Source organism: Haliaeetus leucocephalus, unplaced genomic scaffold (assembly GCF_000737465.1).
Source record: "Haliaeetus leucocephalus isolate CR32 unplaced genomic scaffold, Haliaeetus_leucocephalus-4.0 Scaffold406, whole genome shotgun sequence".
Classification (NCBI taxonomy): Eukaryota; Metazoa; Chordata; class Aves; order Accipitriformes; family Accipitridae; genus Haliaeetus; species Haliaeetus leucocephalus.
The window spans coordinates 2,753,044-2,775,851 of NW_010972842.1; the positions used below are offsets into that span (position 1 = coordinate 2,753,044).

At 38.5% G+C, this 22,808-nt stretch overlaps 2 protein-coding genes across 5 annotated transcripts; both read right to left on the bottom strand.

The window, feature by feature from the left end:
• Positions 1 to 312: 312 nt before the first annotated feature.
• On the bottom strand, positions 313 to 9,977 carry LSMEM1 (leucine-rich single-pass membrane protein 1). Of its 4 annotated transcripts, XM_010574025.1 has the most exons (6): positions 9,792 to 9,857; positions 8,773 to 8,895; positions 7,991 to 8,325; positions 6,075 to 6,206; positions 2,589 to 2,726; positions 313 to 849 (listed from the first exon to the last, which is right to left on the bottom strand). In XM_010574025.1, the coding sequence occupies exons 4-6, from the start codon at positions 6,199 to 6,201 to the stop codon at positions 641 to 643; spliced, it is 474 nt and encodes a 157-aa protein (XP_010572327.1). In that variant the 5' UTR covers positions 6,202 to 6,206; positions 7,991 to 8,325; positions 8,773 to 8,895; positions 9,792 to 9,857; the 3' UTR covers positions 313 to 640. The 4 variants fall into 4 exon arrangements, with proteins under 4 accessions (XP_010572327.1, XP_010572329.1, XP_010572326.1 ...); XM_010574027.1 differs by lacking the exon at positions 7,991 to 8,325; XM_010574024.1 differs by lacking the exons at positions 7,991 to 8,325; positions 8,773 to 8,895 and having other exon boundaries at positions 9,792 to 9,977.
• Positions 9,978 to 11,238: 1,261 nt separating this feature from the next.
• IFRD1 (interferon-related developmental regulator 1) lies at positions 11,239 to 22,622 on the bottom strand. Its single transcript, XM_010574028.1, has 11 exons — positions 21,001 to 22,622; positions 20,396 to 20,477; positions 19,825 to 19,949; positions 19,386 to 19,543; positions 18,021 to 18,071; positions 17,745 to 17,923; positions 17,531 to 17,639; positions 15,047 to 15,181; positions 13,665 to 13,793; positions 12,562 to 12,657; positions 11,239 to 11,764 (listed from the first exon to the last, which is right to left on the bottom strand). Exons 1-11 carry the CDS (start codon positions 21,047 to 21,049, stop codon positions 11,675 to 11,677), a joined length of 1,203 nt encoding a protein of 400 aa, XP_010572330.1. The 5' UTR covers positions 21,050 to 22,622; the 3' UTR covers positions 11,239 to 11,674.
• Between the last annotated feature and the right edge of the window lie 186 nt (positions 22,623 to 22,808).

Sequence of the window (22,808 nt, forward strand, 5' to 3'; positions counted from 1 at the left end):
TACTGCCAGACTGAGTCCTCTAAACCTATTTCCCATCTAAGACAATATGACACCCACTTTCAGTCAATACAAATTTGGGCTGAATATGGCATGTTATGAAAGGGTTTGTTTTTATTCAAGTTTGGTTTTTCACAAAAGGAGTAGTAAGTCAATCTAGTTAGATGCACAGAAAGGAAAACCACTAAACTCCGTGGCAGAATTGGATTTATTTATAAGTTGTGGAATCTGAAGTTATCGTTAAATACAAATAATATAGAAGCAAACACAAAACTTGTTCCAAAGAAACAGGAGAATGACTAAGTGAACAAGGTCATGCTGGAATCATGTGAATAGAAATCACTATTTTCTGTGATCATTCACTTACATTTAAAGTAAAACTAAGCCCTTAGCCCTGCAATTTACAATGCACAGAGAATCTGGAACTCTTGCCAAAAATTGTTGACAGTCCATTGTTTATTGTAAATCATATGGGCTTAGTTTTCAAAATCTATATTCACATAAAACATTATTTTCTAATATTTTTCATTCAGCTGGCTTTTCCAATGCTCCTGTGACCATATCAGAATGTTTAAGTAACCTGTGTGCCATATGTGAATATATCTCAGTACATGAATATGCTGAATTTCATTCCAAAGAAGATCTATTCTCCAGGGACTTTCAGCTCAGCATGGGTAAAGAGGTAATCCTGAAGATCGGGAGACTGTGTGAAGAAGTATCTCCCCTTTTCCTTAATTTCTGATTGATTTAGATGCTTCAATATCATATTGTTCATTTTCCTAAGCTCTTCTATGTTCTTCTTTTCAGATATTAGTCTGCTTGATATTTGGTCCATCTTGTTTCTAGTTTGAACTTGAAAAGGAAAATGTACCGCATTAAATTGGCAACATTTAAGTTAAGAGCATCACTACCCTCTCTTGCATTCCTGTGGGAGTTTGTAGGGAATTACGATGGGTAAAAATATTAAACAGGAAAACAACTGCAGAACCTAATGATAAGAAGTTATGCATCTGGTGGAGTTACCTGTTCACTACATTCTTTAATTGCTTGTTTTCTGTTTTATTCAGTTCAGTGCAGTGTAATAAAATCAGATACAGCTCAGACAAATTATGCAGTCTTCAGGAGTGTATCCATTCCATTAGTGTCCACAGAAAAATGTCTTATTTAGGGGCTCCAAAATGCTATTTCTGGGCAGTAAGCACCTGTATTTCTCTAAAACTACAATTACTAAAACACACAGCAGACTACAGCCACATCACTGGATTTCGTAAAGCATTTAGATTAAAGGAAAATTCTTGCAAATATTAGCATTTGGAGGCCAGTTTCCTCTGGAACACCAATATGCAGTATCTGTCATGTACACTTCTGGAGCTATTTTTATTTTAGCTTTCTGAAGTTAACAAAATTTACCCGTGGGTTTTGAAGCTTGAGTCTAATAGTGCCAATGTTAAAAAAATCTATGTCTATGGATTGCAAATGTAATCTGATATGATGTTTGTAATGTAAGCTGAAACACTGCTGGAACTGAGTTTCAAAACCCACAGGCCTCCACCAACCTGAGCCCAAGCAAACTCCTTTAATCCCTGTAAGTAGCCTTTTGGCTATTACTTTACCATTTTTCCACTAGAGGGGCACATCACTCATTTTTCTATACCAGGGCTCTACTTTTAGCAGCTCTCCATTAAATAAATCTGGAATTCAAGTACAAGATATTTTAATTAGGGTTTTATAATCATGCCACTTAAAATTTCCTGTGTGCTCTGATATTCTGTTCTTTGAGCGCTTGTGAGCAAATTCAGTCAAGGATTAGGATTTCCTGTTCAAAAAGAAAAATGAGGATTTTTTTGCTCTGCTCCAGCAAATTCCCTGCTATAGGATAAAAGAAATCTTAATTTCACATGGATTCCAGTTCATTCAAAATGGACTTGTAAGTTAAAATAATGCACCCCAAAATGGCAAGGGCTCCATAAACCAAGGTCACCTGTAACCATGTGTTTAGCTAAACCCACCCGACCAGTCCAGTCGAAGTGGAACAGCAATTACATCTACAGACTCAATGCTATGTGCCAGTTTTGATATATCTTGTCTAATTTTTTGTTTCTTATGTTTGAGATTTTCTTCGTTCCAAGTACTTAGCTAGCAACTTTCAGGTCTTTCTTCAGGTAGCTTGATTTAAGTGTTAGCGTGGGTGTAATCCCAGTTTCAGTGGAATGACACCAATACTGAGTTTTATCTGGAAAGGAATGGAAGGCACGTTGTCAAAGCATCTCACTGTCATACAGTCATCTTTAAAATTTAATTTAATTTCCAGTCAACATTTTTAGCAACACAGTATAACCCTGTTGAGCTAAATTCTTCACAGCTGTCGAAGCTCACAAAACCTTTGCACTAAAAATGAAATTGTGCCTTTTAGCTCAGAGAGTAGGGGCCTGTGCTTTTGCACCCAGGACGAAGATCCACTTCCCATAACCAGCCAAAGCCTTTGACCATGCAAATACAGCAGTAGCATGTTATAAGGTAGCATGACGCATTTCAGTGAAGTTCTTCTGATTGGCCCTACGTTTTTAAGAACCACTCTTCAGTTTACTTACTTATTAAGAATATTACGAATGAAACAAGTGCCAAACTGATGATCAAAGTAAGAATAAAGGTGACGAAGAACAAACACTGGTTTCTTATGTTGCTCCCTGCCGTGTTTTCTCCAGTACCACCAGTGTTCTCTTCTTCATCTGTTATGAGATGACAAATCATTTGGTGATAAAGTTTGTTAAATCTGGTTAGGATAAACATGACAAAATGCTTCTGGCTTCATGAAATGATGTAGAATACGTCATAATTTTGGCCAACAGATTTCATTTCCTGTGATATTGCATGAGAAGGGAAGAAACCAACTTTATGAGCTCAGCTTGAATTTGGAAGTATGAAAACTAATACATCTGTTATAGCTGTTGGAACATATTCAACAGAAATGTTTCTGTTGTTGAAATACACTGTTTTGTTGAAGTTGACCTGTTTCACAGTTCAGAATTTTACAGCTCAGTTTTACATGTACAAAGGTTACAATTAAGTTTTCATAGGAGGCTTTTTAAGGGCCTGAATGGACTCAACCTTTTCAAAAGAGAGGAGAGAAAAATTCTTATTGAAAACCTAGATACAGATTCATCTTACACGTTCATTCTCTAGATTTGCTTCTTTTTCTGTTTGACAATAGAAGTATCCCTGGGATGATTAATTTCCCAAATTAAGCACCTCAGTTAAGCTCCTGATGTTGGATAGGATGAATGTAGGTCTTGACTTTTTATCTTAAAACAAATGTTTTCAATGTTCTTCTTTCGGTTTTGTTGGTTTCGTTCCAATAAAAAATGAGCTACATATCCCCCCAAATTGTCAAAAACGGAAGAGACTCTCACATGGACTACATATGGTGTCCTTCAGGTACATGAAGAATGAGGGGAAAAAGGACAAGTAGTTGCTACGCTGCCCTCGAATCAGAGCGTCAAGCCAGTTTATTGCTTTCTAAAGAATGTGTTGCATATAGGGAAAGTCCGTAGTTTCTCTCATAGAAACAGTTGCAACCAAATGAGAGGTGGCACTAAGCCCTAAAGTTAACAGTTAAAAGTCAAGTGAACACCATGAGGAAATTCATGTGAACCTAAAAAAGAATCATACTTGAGCCAGATTTGTTTAAGCCCAAGTTTGCATACTACTTTAACTACTTACTAAGGTTTGGGTTTATTTTATGTTTTGGGGGGCGTACGGAGCTAATGTAATTTCATTTTGGTGTCAGTCTCATAGATTCTAAAATTACATGCAAATTACTGTAATTTCTCCTCCTGTAATTGCTGGCTTGCCATTCTGAAAGGAGAGTAGCGTGTGCATCTGTGAAAAATATATTTCTAGATCATGTTCTTGTTTTAGCTGGTAGAAATCTCTGAGGTCTTTGCAACTGAGCCTGTAGTGATAAAGCTGAGGGAAGGCTGTGTATGCCATTACAGCACTTTAATAATGAACCAGTCTGGGGCTGAGCAATTCACTGAGGTAGTAGGAGATGTCTGGGAGTATCTCTGCTTTTCTTTATTGCATTTAAAATGCTCCTCCCTGCAGGTAAGCTGAAACCTTTTAATATTTGGGTTTGGGGGTTTTATTTTTATTCCCTTAGCATTTATAACAAATGCATCATATACTAAGTGCCTGCACAAATATTGCTTTCTAATCAGAATAATAAGGGTGGGGAGGGCCTGCTACTGCTGTCTCTCAAGCATACTAAGCTATCAATAGAGGTCTCAAAAGTGGTCTGTGCTTGCTCTGCCTAATGAATGCCTTCTTACTATTTCAATTGGCTGAACATGCCAGCCTGCAGTGTTGTGAGGAATCAGTGAACGCACATTCTTGCCAAACTGCAAACAGTGGGACCATTTTGTTATCTAAAACATAAAGAAATTACTGCATGGCTGCTACCAAAGCAATCAAAAGGTATATACATTTTAAATAGCTTTTAACATGATTGCTAGTGTATTTGATTATGCCAGGTCATATTAAGCTACTGAACAAAAGGATTGCTGTGTACTGCAACACTCTTGAAATGTTGTTTTTAAACCAAATTGGGCATCTGCTATACTACTAACAGATCATTCACAAAATTTTAGTATTTATCAGAAATTGAAAAACACTCCACAGGTCTCACTGATCTTCTGGCAAGAGAGCCAGAATTTTATGCTGCTGAATAAGGCAGCTAAGAAAGAACTGTGAAAAGTTAATTTTATGTATTTAACTGATGGGTAAGATATCTACAGAATCTCAAAGTTTAAAAAAAAAAAGCATGTTAAAAAGAATAATCCTAGAAGGAGCCAAAGTACTTTACAAATTGATGCATGAAATACATATTAGGCTACTTTTATTTACTGCTGAAATGTAGGGAGGAGCATGCGTGTGATTGTTCCACAGAACCATATATGATTCCACAGAACCCTGTATATTTACCTGGAAAGTACACAATACTGTCTAATAAAAATTACAACAGAAAGCAAAACAGTCACGCTGCAAAGAGTTTCTTTGACATTAAATCCAATTCATCCCATTGTCTTATTTTGTACTTGTAGAAGTGACAATATCAAGATAATCTACATATGAAAATTAAGTAGCTTATGTCTAACATCTTTCGTTAAATACAGAAACCAGCACCACTCTAGTTTGTTGCATTAGGAAAAGTTAGAGGACTCAGAAACAGAAGTAATGGAAAAGCATTTAAGTCCTATAACTAGAAGCATGATTAATTTATGGCCATTTGAAACTCATTTAAACAGAGCTGTTGTTCTATAGCTTTTCTTCAGTCAAATTTGCCATTATAGTAAGGGAAATAAAAGCAGATTCAAATACTGTTATGTGGAATGCTGCTGAAGAACTCCAGGTTTTAAGATGTTTTCAGGTCACAAAGAACTCAAATGTATTGTAGCTATCACTGGGTGAAAATATTCTTGTTGCCATGAGAAATCAAAGTTAAGAGCCATATAAAACCAGTAGAAGTGTGAGAGCCCATATCTGAAACTGTAAGTAAAGAGAGTCTGCAAATTAAAATGCTTAAAAGTCTCATGGGATATTTTACATAACTGGTTTGAGTCCTTAGAAGATGTGTCTTAAAAGAATGAACAGAAATTAATTCTGTTCCTATTGCCACATATGAATTTTAGTGCTTGTGAAGAGTTACGATGCTATTTATGTAGTAGGTGTATATTGAGCGTTACTAGAAACATTATCCTGCAAGGATCACCTCATGAATCCCAGTGGAAATGGAAGATAAGTCCAGGCGTGATAGTGAATCCCTAGCCAAGTGCAAGGATTTTCAGGAACCTAATAACTGAAATACTTAGCAGGAGCAGTTAAACCGTTAATCTGATCTGTCTAAATTATGCTGTTTTCAATCTTTTTCTTACATTTTTCAGTACAGAGCTTGACATATACATTTTGGCCTATTGGGCTGTTGACATCAGTAATACACAATGTGGTCAGCCATACATAACTCTTTTTTGATGGCCTATTGTAAGTATAGAAAACCACAGAGCATCACCTATCATACGTACCTAGCACACGTTGGGATATATCTGGACAAACATTTAGTTTGTTTAGGTTGTTTAAAGAATCAACCACATAAAGTTTTCCTTCTTCATGAGTATCGGGCAGGTTAATTTCCAAGGAAGGCCTCTCCATTGTGTCTAAAAGAAATAATAATTAAAAAGGTAAATTAAAACATGGATATGGGAAATAACTGGTAACAGTTGGTGTCTTGTTCTAAGGAAATGCTGAGCAGCCTTAACAATCCTTAAAATAAAGGGATTTGAAGGACGAGCACAGTTACTAGATCTTGAAGGCAAGGGTAACAGTACATAGCACTTATTTATTCTTGGAGATCTTTGGTGAGTATAAGATTTCATTTCTACACTGTGTTTTTGCACATGTGTATACTTAAACCTATATATGCATATGTACGTGTGTGGAGAAAGAGAGAAAGAGAAAAATCTATTTGACTGTTCCAGCATTGATTTGAACGTTAGTTATTTAGTTGTATAACTCTTTTAGTTTGGTGTGTACTTGGTAAGATGTAGGGTGACATCCTGACCACAGTGAAAGCCAAATCTTCACTAATACTGCCAGGAAGGATGTCACTCAGGTCCTCTGCTTTCAGCATCAAATACTTCAGAGATAAGACAGAGAAAGCAGGTGTGGATGTAGGAGATAAGCAGCAAGAATTTGCACCTACTTATACACCTTAGAATATCACTGTGAAGTTATTATTTGTAAAAAATGGAGCAAAAAATAACCTTCTAATGTGGGTCTACTATACATAGATGCTAGTTTTGGACAAATTACAGCCTGATGGCAAAGCCTTTTCTTCAGACTAATAATCCTTGCTTTAAAAAAAGCACTGGATGTGGCCCAATCAGCAAAAAACAGCTTCTCTGTGAGTCTGGGTGCATGAACTCATTGACTTATTGTTTATATGAATACAGTTATGAAGGAAGATTATATAGAGAAAAGAAGCAATACCTAAGCAGGCTCCTCTATGAATTTCACATTATTCCTCATCAGTCTTTTGGTTTTCTTTATGCTACCCTGACTCCAAAACTGTTTTCTAGAAACAAACTACAGTTCTAGCCATAAGGAAATGCAGATGCTCTAACTAGGCATCTTAGACTACACTGGTCACTGAAAACTCCCTTTGTAATTATTGAAGAAAGATACATACTTCCAGGTGATACTCCTCTTAGAATAAGATGTGTCTTTCTGACCTTAGAATCACAGCCTAAATGTACCTTTCCCTTGCTAGTGAATGTAAGGGGGGAGCTCACAGAGATTAGTTTACACTTGGGAGTTGAACACATCTTACCCACTTAGTATTTTATCAAAGCTCTCTTAGTATTTTATCAAAGCTCTCAAGTTCAATTTTATCTGCCAGACATAACTCAGCACTTCATGGGATGCAAACCTCCTGCATGGTGGTTTGTACCCCATGATGGAGGGCGTTAAGCACCTCAAGGTGATTTCTGAATACTAGATGGGTTGAATTGCCCTCTTGACAGGCATCTCCCTGTCCAAGCAATAGAGAACGCAGTGTGACCAGATTCCTAACCTAGCACTTAAATTAAAAAACTAAAGCTTGAGGAATACAGGCCTTAGCCTTTACAGAAAAGACCCACTCTTTCCCTCATCAAACCAGATGCAGATTTTCATAATTCCCCTGAATTTGAGCACACAGACAAGTAAACATTCACTGAGCCTCAGTAAGTCTGAAGACTAAGTGCTTCAATCACCCACCCCTGACAAAGGGGCTTGTTCTCTTGCTAGTGGGGATTGACAGGCCTACATGTATACCTTTATATTTGTATTTAATAGAGTGTAAGAAAAGGCTGCAGCTTCTTTTTTTCTCTTTTCAGAATTGTTGCTGCTACAAAACACAAAGATAAGGTAGAAAAGCTGGCGTAGTAGGGGTTACCCTTACCTAGCGTATGATTTTTAGGTGTGCGGCAGTAATTTCAGGACAGACGGCTGTGTCCACTGTCCTTCCCCTAGAACGTCGCGTGGTGCCAGGCAGCACGGTCGGTGAGCCATGTCCCCACCAGCGCTGGCTCCGCTATCTCCTCACAAGCACATCTGTGGCCAGCTGCAATCATTACAGAGCCCTGCGTTTCAACAACGGCGCACTAAACATTAGTGACCACCTCCTGCACAGAGGCTTTCAGTTATTTTTAGCTGCCAAAGAGCAGTTGTTTCTCTTGAGTATTTTCATTAGCACCTCCCTGCAACTTCAGGGAAGACTCTTCTTAGCAACTTGAGCTGTAATAAACGTGAATACCTTTGATTCCTTAATATTATGAGTTATACATTTCTGCATTCATTTTTATTTAAAAACAATCTCCTCACTGTGCGCGTAACCGCAGTGAAGATAACTGTTATTAATTCAACAAACTCTGTATTACATTTGTTTTATTACATTCACATGCCAAACAAAGGAGAGAGGATACAGACATCAGGGTCACTGGCCAGAAGTGTTGATTATTTTCCCAACAAACTAATCTAAACATTGGGGGCTTGGGAGTCACTCTTATCTGGTACTTTAACCTTGCTTAAAGCCTTTTCTCCCCATGCGATTTTTAAACTTCTTCTTAATCTGTTGTGGTAAAATTAGAACTTAGAATGAGAACACACGGAAAATTCTTCACAGAAAAAAAAGAAATCAAGTCTAAAAGGAATTAAAAAACAGGAGAATGAAACGTTACTTACAACATAACTATGTTCAGGTAACGTGCCAGTATGGAAGAAATCAGCCAGTGAAAATCACCCGAAGAAAACTTGTTCTGCTGTTCCTCTCTCTCTACTTTTAGACCCATAGGAACCTGTCAACTCCTGCAGGACCCATGAAGGCAGCTATGAAACAGACCCTCCCTCTCAATCTATATTTAGAGTTCATCTTGGCTAAGTATACTGACTTAACAATATTGATCTGTTTAAAAAGAAAAAAACACATATACAGCTCTTTTTTATTATACTGAAATCCTTATGATAACATCCTATCATAGAGAATGAGAAGGTTTGTTAGTGATGAGCAATATTTCACTAACCTTTTGGTTTATGGTGCCTTTTTAAAGCGCATTTGCTAATGCAGAAGAGTCATATCTACAACACTGTAGCTATGAGTAACCAGTTTGCTATGCAGAAGAGTCATATCTACAGTATTGCAGTCATGAGTACTTTAAAGGCACAGACTAGAAAAAACAGGGTATTTTCCTCCTCCCACACATCTTAAAATTCAAGTGGGGCAGTATTATGGGATGGACTAATTTGTATGGTATCCTTAGTTGTTTAAAAAATAAATTCTGATGAACTGTTTGTGAGTACTGGTAACTGCTCCTTCACAGTTCTTTTGATCGCTCCTTTTTTTCTTGGTGATGTTGCAGAATGTAACGTTACAGCACACTCTAAGGACAGGTAGCTGACGCTTATACAAAGGGACCATGGCTCAAAACAAATCCTTTCTGAAGCCATTCTATACGTCTAAAATGTTGAACCCCTTTAAAGTGACAGTAAATACATTTTCCTTTCAGGAAAGCACACAGAGAATACATCTTCTGACTCATAGCTCCCACCCCAAGCTGCCAAGCTCTGCCGCTGCCCAGTCTGAGTAGCTGCGCCAGTAATACAGACAGAACAAGCTTGCTCCCTTTCTGCAGGGGTCTCCTAGAAGTCCTCCCTCCAAACAAGGACATGCAAGCCAGAAAAAGAAAAAAAAAAAAAAATCTCACCTCCATCCCTGAAGGACTCCTGACACCATCCTAACTGGCAGACAAGGACCCCCGCCTCCCCCATTCTAAGCTTGAAAAGGTCTAAAACCCATCCGATCGCTGCAGGGCAGCAAGCTGCACAGCCCGTCTGCCCTCACGCAGCCTTGGAGCCATCCTGGTCGCTGTGGTTGGCAGCTACAGCGGAATGGGGAAAGGGCAACCACACGCTCGGCCGCCTGCCAGGAGATGCTGTAGAAAGCAATTTTGCAAAACACTGGCAGGAGAGGAAGCCATCAGAAGTGCAACGTTACACCAGCAAAGCATGCCAAAGGTGACCACCCAGAAACCACGGGAGAGACCAGTGGGAACGATTTAGCTGGAAGGGGGCATAGTCTCGGGCTGGGCAAACACAGGTAGCCAGCTTCATCTAGTTCAAGTATCAAAAGTTTCTTCTGCACTTGTGTGACAAACACTGACAACACACATCAATGACAGCACAAATCGCAGTTGAAGGCCTTATTACAGCTTAAGTAATCAGTTTCATAAGCCAAACAAATTCTTACATAATGCATTATTTGAGGAAAAAAAAGTTAGAAGGTACAACTAATTGGCATGTATAGATTTTCTGGAATAGGTTATGCTATAATCTGAAACTAAAAAAAAAACAACCCCCAAAAAACACCACCACACCCCAAACTTCCCCTTATCAGAGCAAGCAGTTTTCAGGGCAAGGGGTGGGGGTTTTATTGGGTGTAAAGTTTACTTCCTCTGCTGATACACATTCTTAAAAGCATAGGTCAAGTTATTCTAACAAGCACTGTTATTTATAGATCTTCTGGTTCAGAAGCTCCAGCTATGTAGGCTTTAGTGTCTTTATTACATAAACCCCCCATCGTCCCTACGACAGACAGTTCTCAGTTACTGGCACGTTTCAGTCCTCTAGAACCGAGGGTAGAGCAGTAGTTTCAACATGAGGAAAACAGGGCAGCTGGAATGGCTACTGTAAGACAAGGGACAAGGTGTTTTGCAGTACCAGAACTAGAAAATATTTGACCATTACAAAACTGATAACAAATGAACAGTAGGCTGTTGTGCAGAGCATATGCAAATAAGATACACCTTCAAAACACAGCAAGGTAGAGTTTCATGTAGCATCTACTAAAGCGTTGAAGACTAACCCAACCACATGCCAGAATGGGCAACTAAACAAACCCATCTGTTTCAACCTTTAGGTTTTGCTAGCGTTCCACCTTTTCATTCATGTAGTAATCACTTCTACACAGAAAGCAAGCAGTGAGAAACATCTTTATTCCAAAACTTAAACATCCAATTTCAGAACATGAGAATCTTGTTTTTATTTTACATTGAAGCAAGTATTGTCACTCACTACTTCACTGTAAGTGAAGGTAATTGAACTTCATAGTCCCCTTCAGGATAAAGTCATACCATGTAGAAATTTCTTTGTCCACCTGCCACTGAAGAGTTTTAAAAGTTACCAAAATAACTTCACATGGACAAGTTCATCTTTTCATATTAGCACATTCTTACCAAAACACTTGGTCAATGAATTACTTTAATTTACTTTTACATAAAGCAAGGAATCCAATCTGACACACGGCATTTGACTACAGTTATCCAGCCCATTGAACAGTTCAGTTACAGTATATTCAACCTTTGGAGCAAGTTGCATCTAATGCAAGTCTTATAATGTATCCCTGCACCCAATCTTGCATCTATCTATATACAGTGTATATGCAACTAAGCAACAACATGCATTATATTTACAGATTTTATACAATATCCCTGTGCACAACTGCAAACTGTGACTACAGAAATTAAAAAATTAATTTAAAGGTTACAAATCTATTTTAGTTATGAAAATTGAACCCCATGGAAAAGGAGATCTAGAAAAATTCCCCCACGTCTGCTCTTTTATCACGACATTTACTTCTAGCCTTTGTCCGAGCCTTGAATGCTGCAGAGTTGTACAAGTGCTACAAAATAAAAGGAAAAATTAATCACAGATCTTCAAAAGGCTTATGTCCCCTTTAGAGAGTTATTTTAATGTTAAGAAACAGCTGAAAATATCTTTTTATTAGTCTTTGGAGTAAATTGGTAGGCTTTCTGAAATTTACAGTAGAATATCTTTGCACCAAAGGCTGATGCATTTTAATATATATACATTTAAAAGAAACTTGGACTGTGTAAGAAAGGCTGAGCTACGAGCAATTGCAGAAGCCGGTCAGTTGAACATCACACAGACACAATGTAGATTAAGTTTGCCCCCTGGATTACACTTGGTAGCACCATTCCTCAAATTGTTTGTACACACGATGAGTACATTCACAACCAACAGAACAAATGCATCCTCCTAGTGTCTGTCTCACACTGGAGAGAGTTTGGGATACTGGCTTTATAAAGACTCAGTTTCTGTAGCTTCTTGTAGGTCCCTACTAAAAAACCTACGGCTCTCATAAGGGCCTAAGTTTCACATGTATGGAGCATGAATCTCATACCAATCAGCAACCATGTCAACCAACCTTCAGACCCCCTTGGGAGAAAAACAGTAGCAGACAGATGCCCAGTAGAAAATCTAAAATAAGAGCTCAAAACGACGCATACAAGCAAGGCTTGGTTTCCTTCAGGACAATATGGGGCACTGTTAGAACTAAAGTGATGAGTTTAAAGATGGCGGCCTCTAAAGTGCATGTTTGGAATACCATTTAATTCAGGAGAAGTATAGAAATGTATGTATGAAGTAAAGAAAATACATTAAGGTGCAATAACCTACCCTTTCAAAACGGGATATCTTCATTGTTTTCAGAGTTGCAGCATCTAGCATTACTGGTGGACCAAGCTCAAACACATTCCGAAGAAAGTCATTTGACTAAACAAGAAACACATAGAAGGATCAGTTTCTCCTTTGATTATCGAGTCTCCAAAGATGACTACTGTTAAATATCAAGTATTCTAGTAAGAAATAGTAGCAATTTGACACAAATCTTAGTATCTTTTGCAATTAAGCCAGGGAACACTTCTTCTTTAATCACAATAAGGCGAAGAACTAAAACTGCCCTCTTGAGAAGACACAAACAGCTACCCCCCCACCTTGACATTTTTGTTCCAGCAAATTAAACACTGTTCTGTTACATGCCCTACACAAGATCAGGCAGCTGGACACAGATCTGTATGGTTTCACAACACACCAATTTTAAAATATCTGGCTGTAAAATTAGTATTTGGAAAAGTTGAAAAAGCTGCTACATGCCTGGGCTCCCTCAGGCACATAGAAATGCAACTGACAATGCCCTGAATATTTTAATGCCATGATTATCACAGCAATTTGGGAGCATATACTCCTAAGCTAGAGTTCCTGTTTCTGCTATGTATCTAAACAGATGACTAGTGAACAAGCAGTTCCTAGAACAGAGATAAGGACTTATCCCTTCCTTTTTGGAATGCTGTCATCATTGGCCTGCAAGTTCTGTTCATTATTTTTTACTAAAATTTTGCATTCCTTTTTACAGGCTTGAACAGGAAGGGTTGGAGGCATGCAGCTTTATAGCAGCCAGATGACTACACCACTCTGCTGAAAGAGGGCATAAGGATTCAGGAAAAACCCTGAAGCTAAGAAGATGCTCACAGCTTGAATCTCTTACTTGTTGGAAGTCTTCTAACTGCTAACCCAGCACACCCAGGCTACAACTCCAAAGCAGCTCACCCCGACAGTTCTAGCTCACTGTAGTTCATTTGCTAAGTGCTGCCTTTTAACACTTACAATGAAGGCCCATCATTTCACCAAGTTCTACTCACGATTTCATAATTCAGACTGAATGACTACAAAGAAACCAGACAGGGAACAACAGTCTGAGCATGTATCAAACAGCAGCTCACCTGCAAATGATATTGCATCCCCGACCCCAGAATCTCCTTGAAGGTATCGTAAGTTTGTTTTTTAACCCAGCAGTCAATATACATGCGCTCAGGTCCAAACTTAACCATCTCTGTAGGAAAGTCACGCTCCTATCCAAAATTAAAGGAAACAATATATATAATTTTAATTTAAACAGTCTTTTGTATTAGGAATTGTATATGTCTCAATGAACTTTATTTTCGTTAATAAATTTGGAACACCAAAACCTTCCAAATAATATTGCATATGCTAAAGATTGTATTTGTTTCTAAACTGATGCACACCTAAAGTTAAATCTCATGTAAGACTTGAAGCTGACATTCTTCCAAGTCAGAAAGCATTTAAAACACCCACAACCCTTAACTTTAATCTTTAAAATAACTTTAAGAATTGGACTTATCTCCAGAAAAAACAGTTTGAGTACAGGAGTCACCTTTCAGTCAGTTTGTAAGCCTCATTTAGTCCCCACCTTTCAAGTGCAGCAAGCTACATTTGTGACAATGGAATGTAACAAGCCCTAGTGACTCAGATTCTTCTACAGGCAGAATCTCAAATGTGACTTCAAATCACTTCAAAGCCTTCTCCTTAGCTTCCAAGATGTTTAACCATTCCAAATGTCAACTAATATTTAGTTGGTCCTACCTATACAACAATGTAAAAAGTAATTATCTGACAAAAAATCTAGTTCAAGAGGTGTAAGATAAGAAATAATCCATTGAAGTGATAGAAGTTTGACATTTGTCTTCGAGGCTTTACTCAGATGTCACTAACCAAGTATTTTGAGAGTTCTGCTTTGTGTATTGTTCTCAATCTGGATACGGAAAACCAGAAGATTACAGCACAACAATTAGGACAACTCCCCCCCATACACAAACACTTCTTTGGCCCCTGACAGAGGTGCCATTTGGAAATGTATCTTACTACTAAGTTGCTTTTTGTTTACTATGCACAACAGTTCAGTAAGAGATTTTACAATAAACCTTTTCACAGAATTCAGAACACTAATTTGCATGTACTACAAGTTTTCTGTGAAAAAAAATCTGCTTATGGTATAAAATAAAAAGAATTTAGTATTTACAGTGCAATTTTTAGCATTCTTTACAAGAAAAAAACCCCACAACCCTCTTCAATATGGAAGTCAAGTCTGGAGCAAAATAAACAAAGTTTAACTTTCTTTGCTCTACATTTCCAAAAAAGCAGTTTTATTTTGTGTAAGTGATCAGAATTTGAAATCTCATTTAAACTAATTTTTTCCTGTTGCTTTTACTGAAACAGTAATTCTATTTAATAATAAAATGATTTTCATTAAATTGTACACTACATAGTTACAATCCAGACATTCAAACCAAGATAAAACAATCACCTCAACAGCTCGTAGAACATCTCTGAAGACAGATCGCTGCTTTCTTTTATCTACTTTGGCTCGGTGCTTGTTTCCATCAGTAGCCAGAGCTCTTAGTTTCTCTGTCAGAAGCTCCATATCTTCATAAAAGAAATCCTAGTAAAAAAAAGTGGGGGTTTTTGTTTTGGTTTGGTTTGCTGGGTATTTTGTTTGTTTCTTTTTTTAGTTTCTGGCCTTAACATCTTTTCCTGCAAATAGGAAAATGGTTCTCTCCAAATTCTGGGCACGTAGACCTCTACAACCTGTTACTTAAAGAGACAGAGATGGCACTAACTTCCTGTAGTTCCTTCTGCAGTGTTTAAGCCAGTAAGAACAAAGTCACAGCATCCAGTTTACCCAAGAAGGACACTATCAAACTCTGTTTTGGTAGTTAGAGCTACATGACACTGTACAGCTCCTTCAACGTGTGTATATACCTGTCAATCTGTTCTGCTCCATAATTCCAAGGGACTCAAACTGCCTAACTGACCTGCTGAACCTGGCTGCCGGTCCTGTCGACAAGCTGAGGGCACTTTCAGGTTATTAGCACAGAACTCATGCTGCAGGAGATGGATCGTGAGACACCATTAGACTGACAGTACAGAATCTATTTAGTCATTAGTCTCATATGGGGTGGAAAATTATAAAGCAGTTTTTAAAAAATGCTTAACAAAACACTCCAAGTAAACATTAATGCATAATTGTTTAGCAGGAAATATTTTCTCCCCTCCATTTGCTAATTCAGTGGTAGTTTACCTGGATTAGTAAGAATGTATGTAAACTTATGTAAAAACAAGTTTTTGTGTTTTTTTTAATCTGTCAACTGACTAGGCTGAGTTTACTGCATGCTTTTTAAAAGAAACTGGTCAAAGCCAAAACATGGTAAGCATTTTTAATCTGTGCTGATTGTTAAGGATCCAAAGAGAGTAATTTGTAATGATTAAAAGGGCATTTCCTCAATGGAACAGAAGTTTTTAATGAATATAGTCTCATTTGTTAATGCATTTTAAAGATTTTAGTTACTTGCAGTCAGTTTGACCAAATAAATGATCAAGTTCCAGTCTCTTTTCTCCTTTCAAAGTTGGTGTCCTAGTGGGCACAGGAAGCTGGGAAGGGACACAGCCAGGGCAGCCAACCCAAAGTGGCCATTCCATACCATGTGACATCATGCCCACTATATAAACTGGGGGGAGTTGGCCTGGGGGGGCAGATTGCTGCTCAGGAACTAACTGGGCATTGGTCAGTGAGTGGTGAGCAATTGCATTGTGCATCACTTGTATATTCCAATCCTTTTATTATTACTATTGTCATTTTATTAGTGTTATCACTATTAGTTTCTTATTTTCTGTTCTATTAAACTGTTCTTATCTCAACCCACAACTTTTACTTCTTTTTCTGATTCTCTCCTCCATCCCACTGGGTGAGGGGGAGTGAGTGAGCAGCTGTGTGGTGCTTAGTTGCTGGCTGGGGTTAAACCACAACAGTTGGCTTCCATAACAAGAGACTCAAATCCCTCCTGTTTGCCATTATATAGAAGTCTCGGCATATTGTTTCAGATTGTGCAGTGTTAGTGTGTCATGCATCGTGACTCAATTGGAGTTATCTTTTCACTTTGGACAGTGTTCTGGCAAAGCTTGGCAGCCTTGACCAAGCTAGGAGCCATTCAGGCAGCTCTTCCAAACTATGCTATGGGTAAGTGAAAACTGTTTCCTTCAGTGCTGTCAAGAAAACAGTTCAGAAATTAATAAGGCATATTAAGGAATGTAAAGGCAAGTTTAGCTGTGTGTGATGTAATACTGAGAAGCTTGCACCTAATCCAACTCAAAAGCAAACCCCAAGAAATCTCACCAAATGTAGCAATGCCGGTATCTGTGCAAAATTTGTACAAATCCTTTCAAAATCTGCCCCCTTAAACTGACTGACTAGTCCCCAACTGACTAAAATAGTCACAAATGCTGTGAAACCATCATGCAATACTAGTTATTCTTCTCAAGGTACCTAAATAAGGATACTGAAAATGCAATACTAAAAGTTAACATGGTTTCTACTGAAGGATAGATTTTTAGCTGTGAGAGCAGAATTGTGCAGGTTGTGAATCACTAACTTGTCTGCATAAGTATCTAATGAGTGTTCCCACTACAGTAAACAATACTGTTTTATCCTGGAATCTCTCTAGGAATTTTTTTTTTAAAGCTGGTGTTGGATTTATATTTTAAAGCTTGCACACTACATTTCTAGTTGCTCTTCAGTACTGTTTGATGTGTTTTGTTATATTGGTCCTGTTCTGTAATATGGAAATTAGTGTAAAAAATGATAGCTAAATTGCTGTGAATTATTGCTACACCCACTTAGATTGGGGAAGATTCAATACAAAGAACACAACCCAGTGAATTCCCCGCCACTTGTTGAGATCCAGGGTGCTACGCAACACAGGTTAAATAATTTGTCTTGTCATCATCTACTTACAGCATCTGTTTCACGTGCCAGTTCAAACAGAAGAGCTAGTGTTTCTCCAGCAGCTATTCTCATGTTGAGGTCATCACAAGACAGGAGACTTGGAAGTTTATGCAAGTGCCTGAGGAGTAAGTCACATTTTATTAAGATCTGCATTTTGTTGACACTGCGTCACTGCATATAAAAACAGTCATTACAAATTTTGTTTTCCAATAAAGATACTCACATTTCAATTTTCTTCTTCACTTCATTCATTGGACAAATGGTCAACAACAGTGTCCATGCTAAGAGAGCACTGATGTGAAGCACAGTATTATGGGTACTTGATACGCCATTAGTGTCTCTATCTCGCTGATAGGCCTTTGTGAAGATGTTTTCCAGGCATTCCATAGTAGAGTACAGCTCCTGAACAGGGTAAGAAAAGATCATGGAAGCAGATTAAGATCCACACATTTCCATATTGTCAATTTATATACATAAAAAAAGTATTTTTTATCCTCACCGTAATGTCATCAGTGACAATGAAACAGCAAATCCCTAAGCAGGTTGCACACTAGACATAAAAGAAAAAAAGAGTCAGCATTTGACATTAATGTTACCATTGACAAAACTCTGAAATTCAGCACCTGGAGTAATTGAGACTCCAGATTAAGACCTTAGCAGAGTAGAAGTCTTCAACACTGTTTAATTCAGCTACCTTGTAACAGTTAGCTCTCAGTTCCCTCTACTGTCAGGATTTTACAATATATGCTACTTAAAAGCCTTAACTATTCATGCCGTATTATCTAATATAGCTTACAAAGCCGCTCCAGAAAGCTACATGTAGCACTCCTTTCACCCAATTATTTTAAATCCCACCAGAATTCACTAGCAGAAATTATGCTGATAAACAGTAATGGACATGTGATATGTATACATAGCTATGGGAAGCATTTTCCCCCTCTCTGCCCACTATTACAACTAAATGTCATGAAAACACTGGACTTCAAGAGCCTTTCTTGGCACTTTCCAACTTTTACTGCAAGGTCCTGTACTGCAACTATACATCTCTTCCTTATTCCCTGTATTCAACTCAGTCTCCTCTTACGAAGAGTAAGAAAAGATGTGCTTGAAAGTGATGCCTGCACTAACCACACAGGCCTCAAAACTACACTTAAACAGGACAAGCTTTAAGGGCTTTTGTTTGTTTGTAGAAACAACTGCCATTGAACTAATACTAGCTCCTCTTCCAGCTGACAGTATCTATTGTACCACAGCTTGTGTAAAATAGGAGAAGTAGCCAGCTATGTAATGATAAAGGCAAGTTGGAAAATACTAGTTAAAACTCTGAAGCTTAAAAAAACCCTCTTGGCAAGAGCTTTAGACTCTCTTCAGTCAATATTTCAAGTATACCGCTAATGTATAGATGAGATGACTGGGTGAAAAACTTAAAACACTTTTGGTAGTATGAATGCACCAAGTATGTAGTTCTAGGTCTGCTATATATAGTTTTATCATACATAAATATATTTTACATTCCTCTGCTGTTAAAGTTAAAATTAATACAGGAAGAAGGATACATCAGTCAGTGGGAAAACTTTCTTTTTTTTTTCTATAGGACTTCAACATCCACCCTCAGAACTGCAGTTAAGGAGACTGCAACTTGACAGAGTACTTTAAGGAAGTTCCTAGGCTGAAGAAGAGAATGACGTTCAACCTTTAGGTGGAACTTTTCAAGCCATTGAAAACTGCTATGCATCATTCAGAGCATACATCAACATCATGAGTTCACACTAGTGTAGTAACCTTTAGTTCTGGATTACACAATAGTGAGTTGGTCAAAAACTGCCCTCTGTCCCTTCCTGGCAAATAAACTTTTTATACTTACAGCCTGTCTGGCTTGGACACTGGCTGTTCCATCACAGACAATCTTCTTCAGAACCGGACCAAGGGTCTTAAAAATCTCTTCACTTTCAATTCCTGACCCCATCTGCACACACAGAAGACATGCCAGTCCGGCAGCTGCACACTGTTCGTCGCTCTTACCTAGAGATTAACATGCTATGATGAGTAATCACCTTGTGCATTGCTTCCTTTAAAGATCATTAGTCTGAAAACTTGCAAGTGGAAATTCAGAAACCAACAGAAGAATTTCAGTTAATTTTCTAGGTCAGTTAAAGTATAACATCTAAATTCAAAAAAGGAATGTTGTTAACATAACTAAGCACTCTACAAAGTACTAGAGAAGCCTCACAGTCTTAATTCCTTTTAAACGATAAGCTATTTCATGGGGATTATTGCTTTCTAATAGCAAGCACGTTAATTACCTTTCTTTATGCAGCGTTCAATGCTATCAGTTAGTGTCATTCTCCTTTCCATGATAAATTCATATAGTATTTTAGAAGAAAAAGCACTTTTCAGACTTTCAAGAGCTGCTTGTCTTGTCTTTGCACTGTTAGAAGAGAGAAGGAAGACCTCCTGAAATCAGCACACATCCGTTAAAGCTCAGCCTTTATTTTTATGGTAGTTTCTATTTGTCTGCACCCAATAGAAGAGTAACCCACAGCAGCACCACGAAGTACAAAATGCTATGAATTGCCTCCTTCCTCAAGGATAGAGAAACTTAGGTTGGAGATAAGAGTTCACAGTAGTACACCAAGCTAGAAATAAATTCACTCTATTTCAAGCTATTAGGAAAGGAAAGTCTGACTCTCACGTATCCAAAAACTTGGCGGAGGTAGAAAGATCTTTTCAGATGCACAAGAAAATCAAGTCCTCCCCAGCATGAAATAACTGTAATTTCAGTAAGCATATAAAACTTTGATGCATATTTCCCTTCTCATATCAGAGAAAGCCAGAAAACAATGGATGAATGTGTTTCTTCAAAGCATACTATACCTCTTGTCCAATGTAAGATCAATAAATCCCTTCAATTTGTATTCTAAGTCTTCTTGAGTGGCTTCTTCATCAACTTCAGGCCCTAATCCAAAGGAAATAATTTAGTCCTACTGATATACACTTTATTAGCAGACACAGTAGTATCCAACACTTAACATTTTTAATACTAGTAAGAAAGCAGTTTAACATAGACAACAGCTACAAAATTGTTCAGTGTTAAAGCAAGAGAATGGTGTTAAGCCTACTGCATCGAACTGCCCCTTAAAATACTTTTATAACAATTGATCTATTGATACATCTGTGCTGTTTCTATACCTGCTTCTTACATGTGCCAAGACATGTGCACTTTAAAATTCTTACTGTCTCCAAAAGTTAGCATTGTATAATTCTAATAGAAAGAAGCCCAACAGTTTTGTGGGAGGCTCATGAAACCTGGAATACATTCTTACCAAACAAAACGATAGCCACTAGATTAACAATCATATAACGTTTAACAGAATGTCATTATTTTGCTACTGCTACTTACAGTGTAGTACTTAAGCTCTTAAATCAGCTCATGGTTTATGTTTTTAAAAAGATTAATAGGTATAAATGAAAGACTATACCATCCTCAGTGAAGCTAGCAGGATCGCTGAAGCCACTGCAGTGGCTCATAGTTTCAATTGAAGCATCTTCATCACTAAAAGGCTGCACATTTCTGGGCTGACCACCTTAAGGAAAGATGAATACAGCAGTTTGTTCATTTTTCATATGCAAAAGGAAGATCTGAACACTGAAAGTAGGATTTAACCCTCCCAACAGATTCACTCTCCCTGACCCAGCCACGGAAAGCACATTTCTTTCCTCTGCTAGGTCTTTTACTCCCAGCTGTTCTGAAGACCACGTTGGCTCTGTTCTGGAAGATCATTTGTGAATGGTGGGGAAGACCCCACCTAGTTTTCCAAGTATCAGTAGAACTCCTGACTCCAGATTTAGGATCCTTCTACAGTCAACTTCAAGTTAATGCAATTTCCTGTGACTGTGCTTTAAAAGTAGCTCTATATTAACTGTTAGGACAAGCTACCTAAAGAAACCGCCGTACAATCTTTATTTTTCAATTTTGAGGTACTTCAAGGCAGGGTAAGTTATACATTTAGGCAAACATACATTACCCAGTTCAATGCAGGATTTACAGGATTAAGTATAGTATGTGCAGCATCAGCAATGTCTTACCCTATTTCAACACTGAATTACAAATACAAGCCAGAACATCAAATGCTTCAACAGGGGAAAAAAGTTTTCCCTCTCAGGATCAAGAAGGCCTCGGCTCAGGAACTTCAGTCTTTTTGAAGAAAGGAGTATTATTTTCACCAGTGTTCATTTCCACAACTTTTTGTAACTGTATCTTATTCTTACAGCATTAGGAGTTGGAGGAGTTTGATCTGATAATACTGTAATTTCTACTGCTGTTCTATCCTAGCCCTTACTTTGCATCTACTAACGTTGATTAGCAAAAGAATAGTTTTGCTGTTATGTCTCCAACAGTTCCCAAATGTCATTTACAGAACTCAGAATTCTGCTCTTCCGCCTAGTTTTCTGTGGTACAGTTGATTCTAAATTATTTAAGAAGGCAGCATGCAGTGCTTGCCCACTTCAGGCAGGCTTCCTGACTACCAAGACCCCCCCCAAAAGCATTTTTATCTAGGCAGAATCAACCTTGAGTTGATCACTGTCCAAGTGCTTTTCCAGTAAAGTTAAATTCACACTTCAGAGGTGTTGCAGCTCTGAGGTGGAAACCATCTACTTGTCTCACTGACCATAACCCTTGATGTTTTCTATAGTTACAGGGGAGAAGCACTAGCCAATGCATAGACCAGGAAACTTGGAAGCTCGGAGTTCTGGCACAGCCACCTCCTTGCCTCTGGTGATGTCAAGCAGGGAAGTTCAAAGGGAGAAGTGGCAAGAATGACTGCCAGCCCTTCACAAACTAAAATAAAAGCAGCTGCAGAAAGAGCCAGTGAACTGCTCGCTTCCTGAACGTTTGATACTTAGAGAGACAGACTCTGCTCACAGCTATGGCAGCCTGAAGTGAAATTTCTCACCCCACAAAATCTCCATTCGGCCCAGGCATCACCACCTCAGCCACACACATCCCGGATCGGTATGAAGACTGGTTTACCTTCTAACACCCTCCTTCAGGCCAAGAAGGGTTGTGGTTTGTTGTTTTGTTTTTTTTTTTTTTAAAGGCACTGCAGCCTTTCGGAGCACAATACGCCGGCGTACAGCCACACCAGCCACCGGAGTGACAGCAGCAGCCGTCCCCGTGTCCCCCCCCCCCCCCGCCCGGGAAGGGCCCACGCCGGTGCAGCGGCGCGGACACCGGCGGCTCTGCGTGCCGGCGACGCTCCCCAGCGCCATTCACGCCGCGGGGCCC

What these genes read in the sequence shown, in the direction of transcription:
- IFRD1 (XM_010574028.1), bottom strand. Translation starts at nt 21,049, where the DNA reads ATGAGCCACTGCAGTGGCTTCAGCGATCCTGCTAGCTTCACTGAGGAT. An exon ending in GTGAAGAAGAAAATTGAAAT is followed by an intron (nt 17,640 to 17,744) that starts GTGAGTATCTTT and finishes CTTACTCCTCAG; the next exon opens with GCACTTGCATAAACTTCCAA. An exon ending in TGGCACGTGAAACAGATGCT is followed by an intron (nt 15,182 to 17,530) that starts GTAAGTAGATGA and finishes TTTTTTTACTAG; the next exon opens with GATTTCTTTTATGAAGATAT.
- LSMEM1 (XM_010574024.1), bottom strand. Translation starts at nt 9,855, where the DNA reads ATGGGGGAGGCGGGGGTCCTTGTCTGCCAGTTAGGATGGTGTCAGGAG. An exon ending in TATATCCCAACGTGTGCTAG is followed by an intron (nt 2,727 to 6,074) that starts GTACGTATGATA and finishes ATCTCATAACAG; the next exon opens with ATGAAGAAGAGAACACTGGT. An exon ending in ATTCGTAATATTCTTAATAA is followed by an intron (nt 850 to 2,588) that starts GTAAGTAAACTG and finishes TTCCTTTTCAAG; the next exon opens with TTCAAACTAGAAACAAGATG.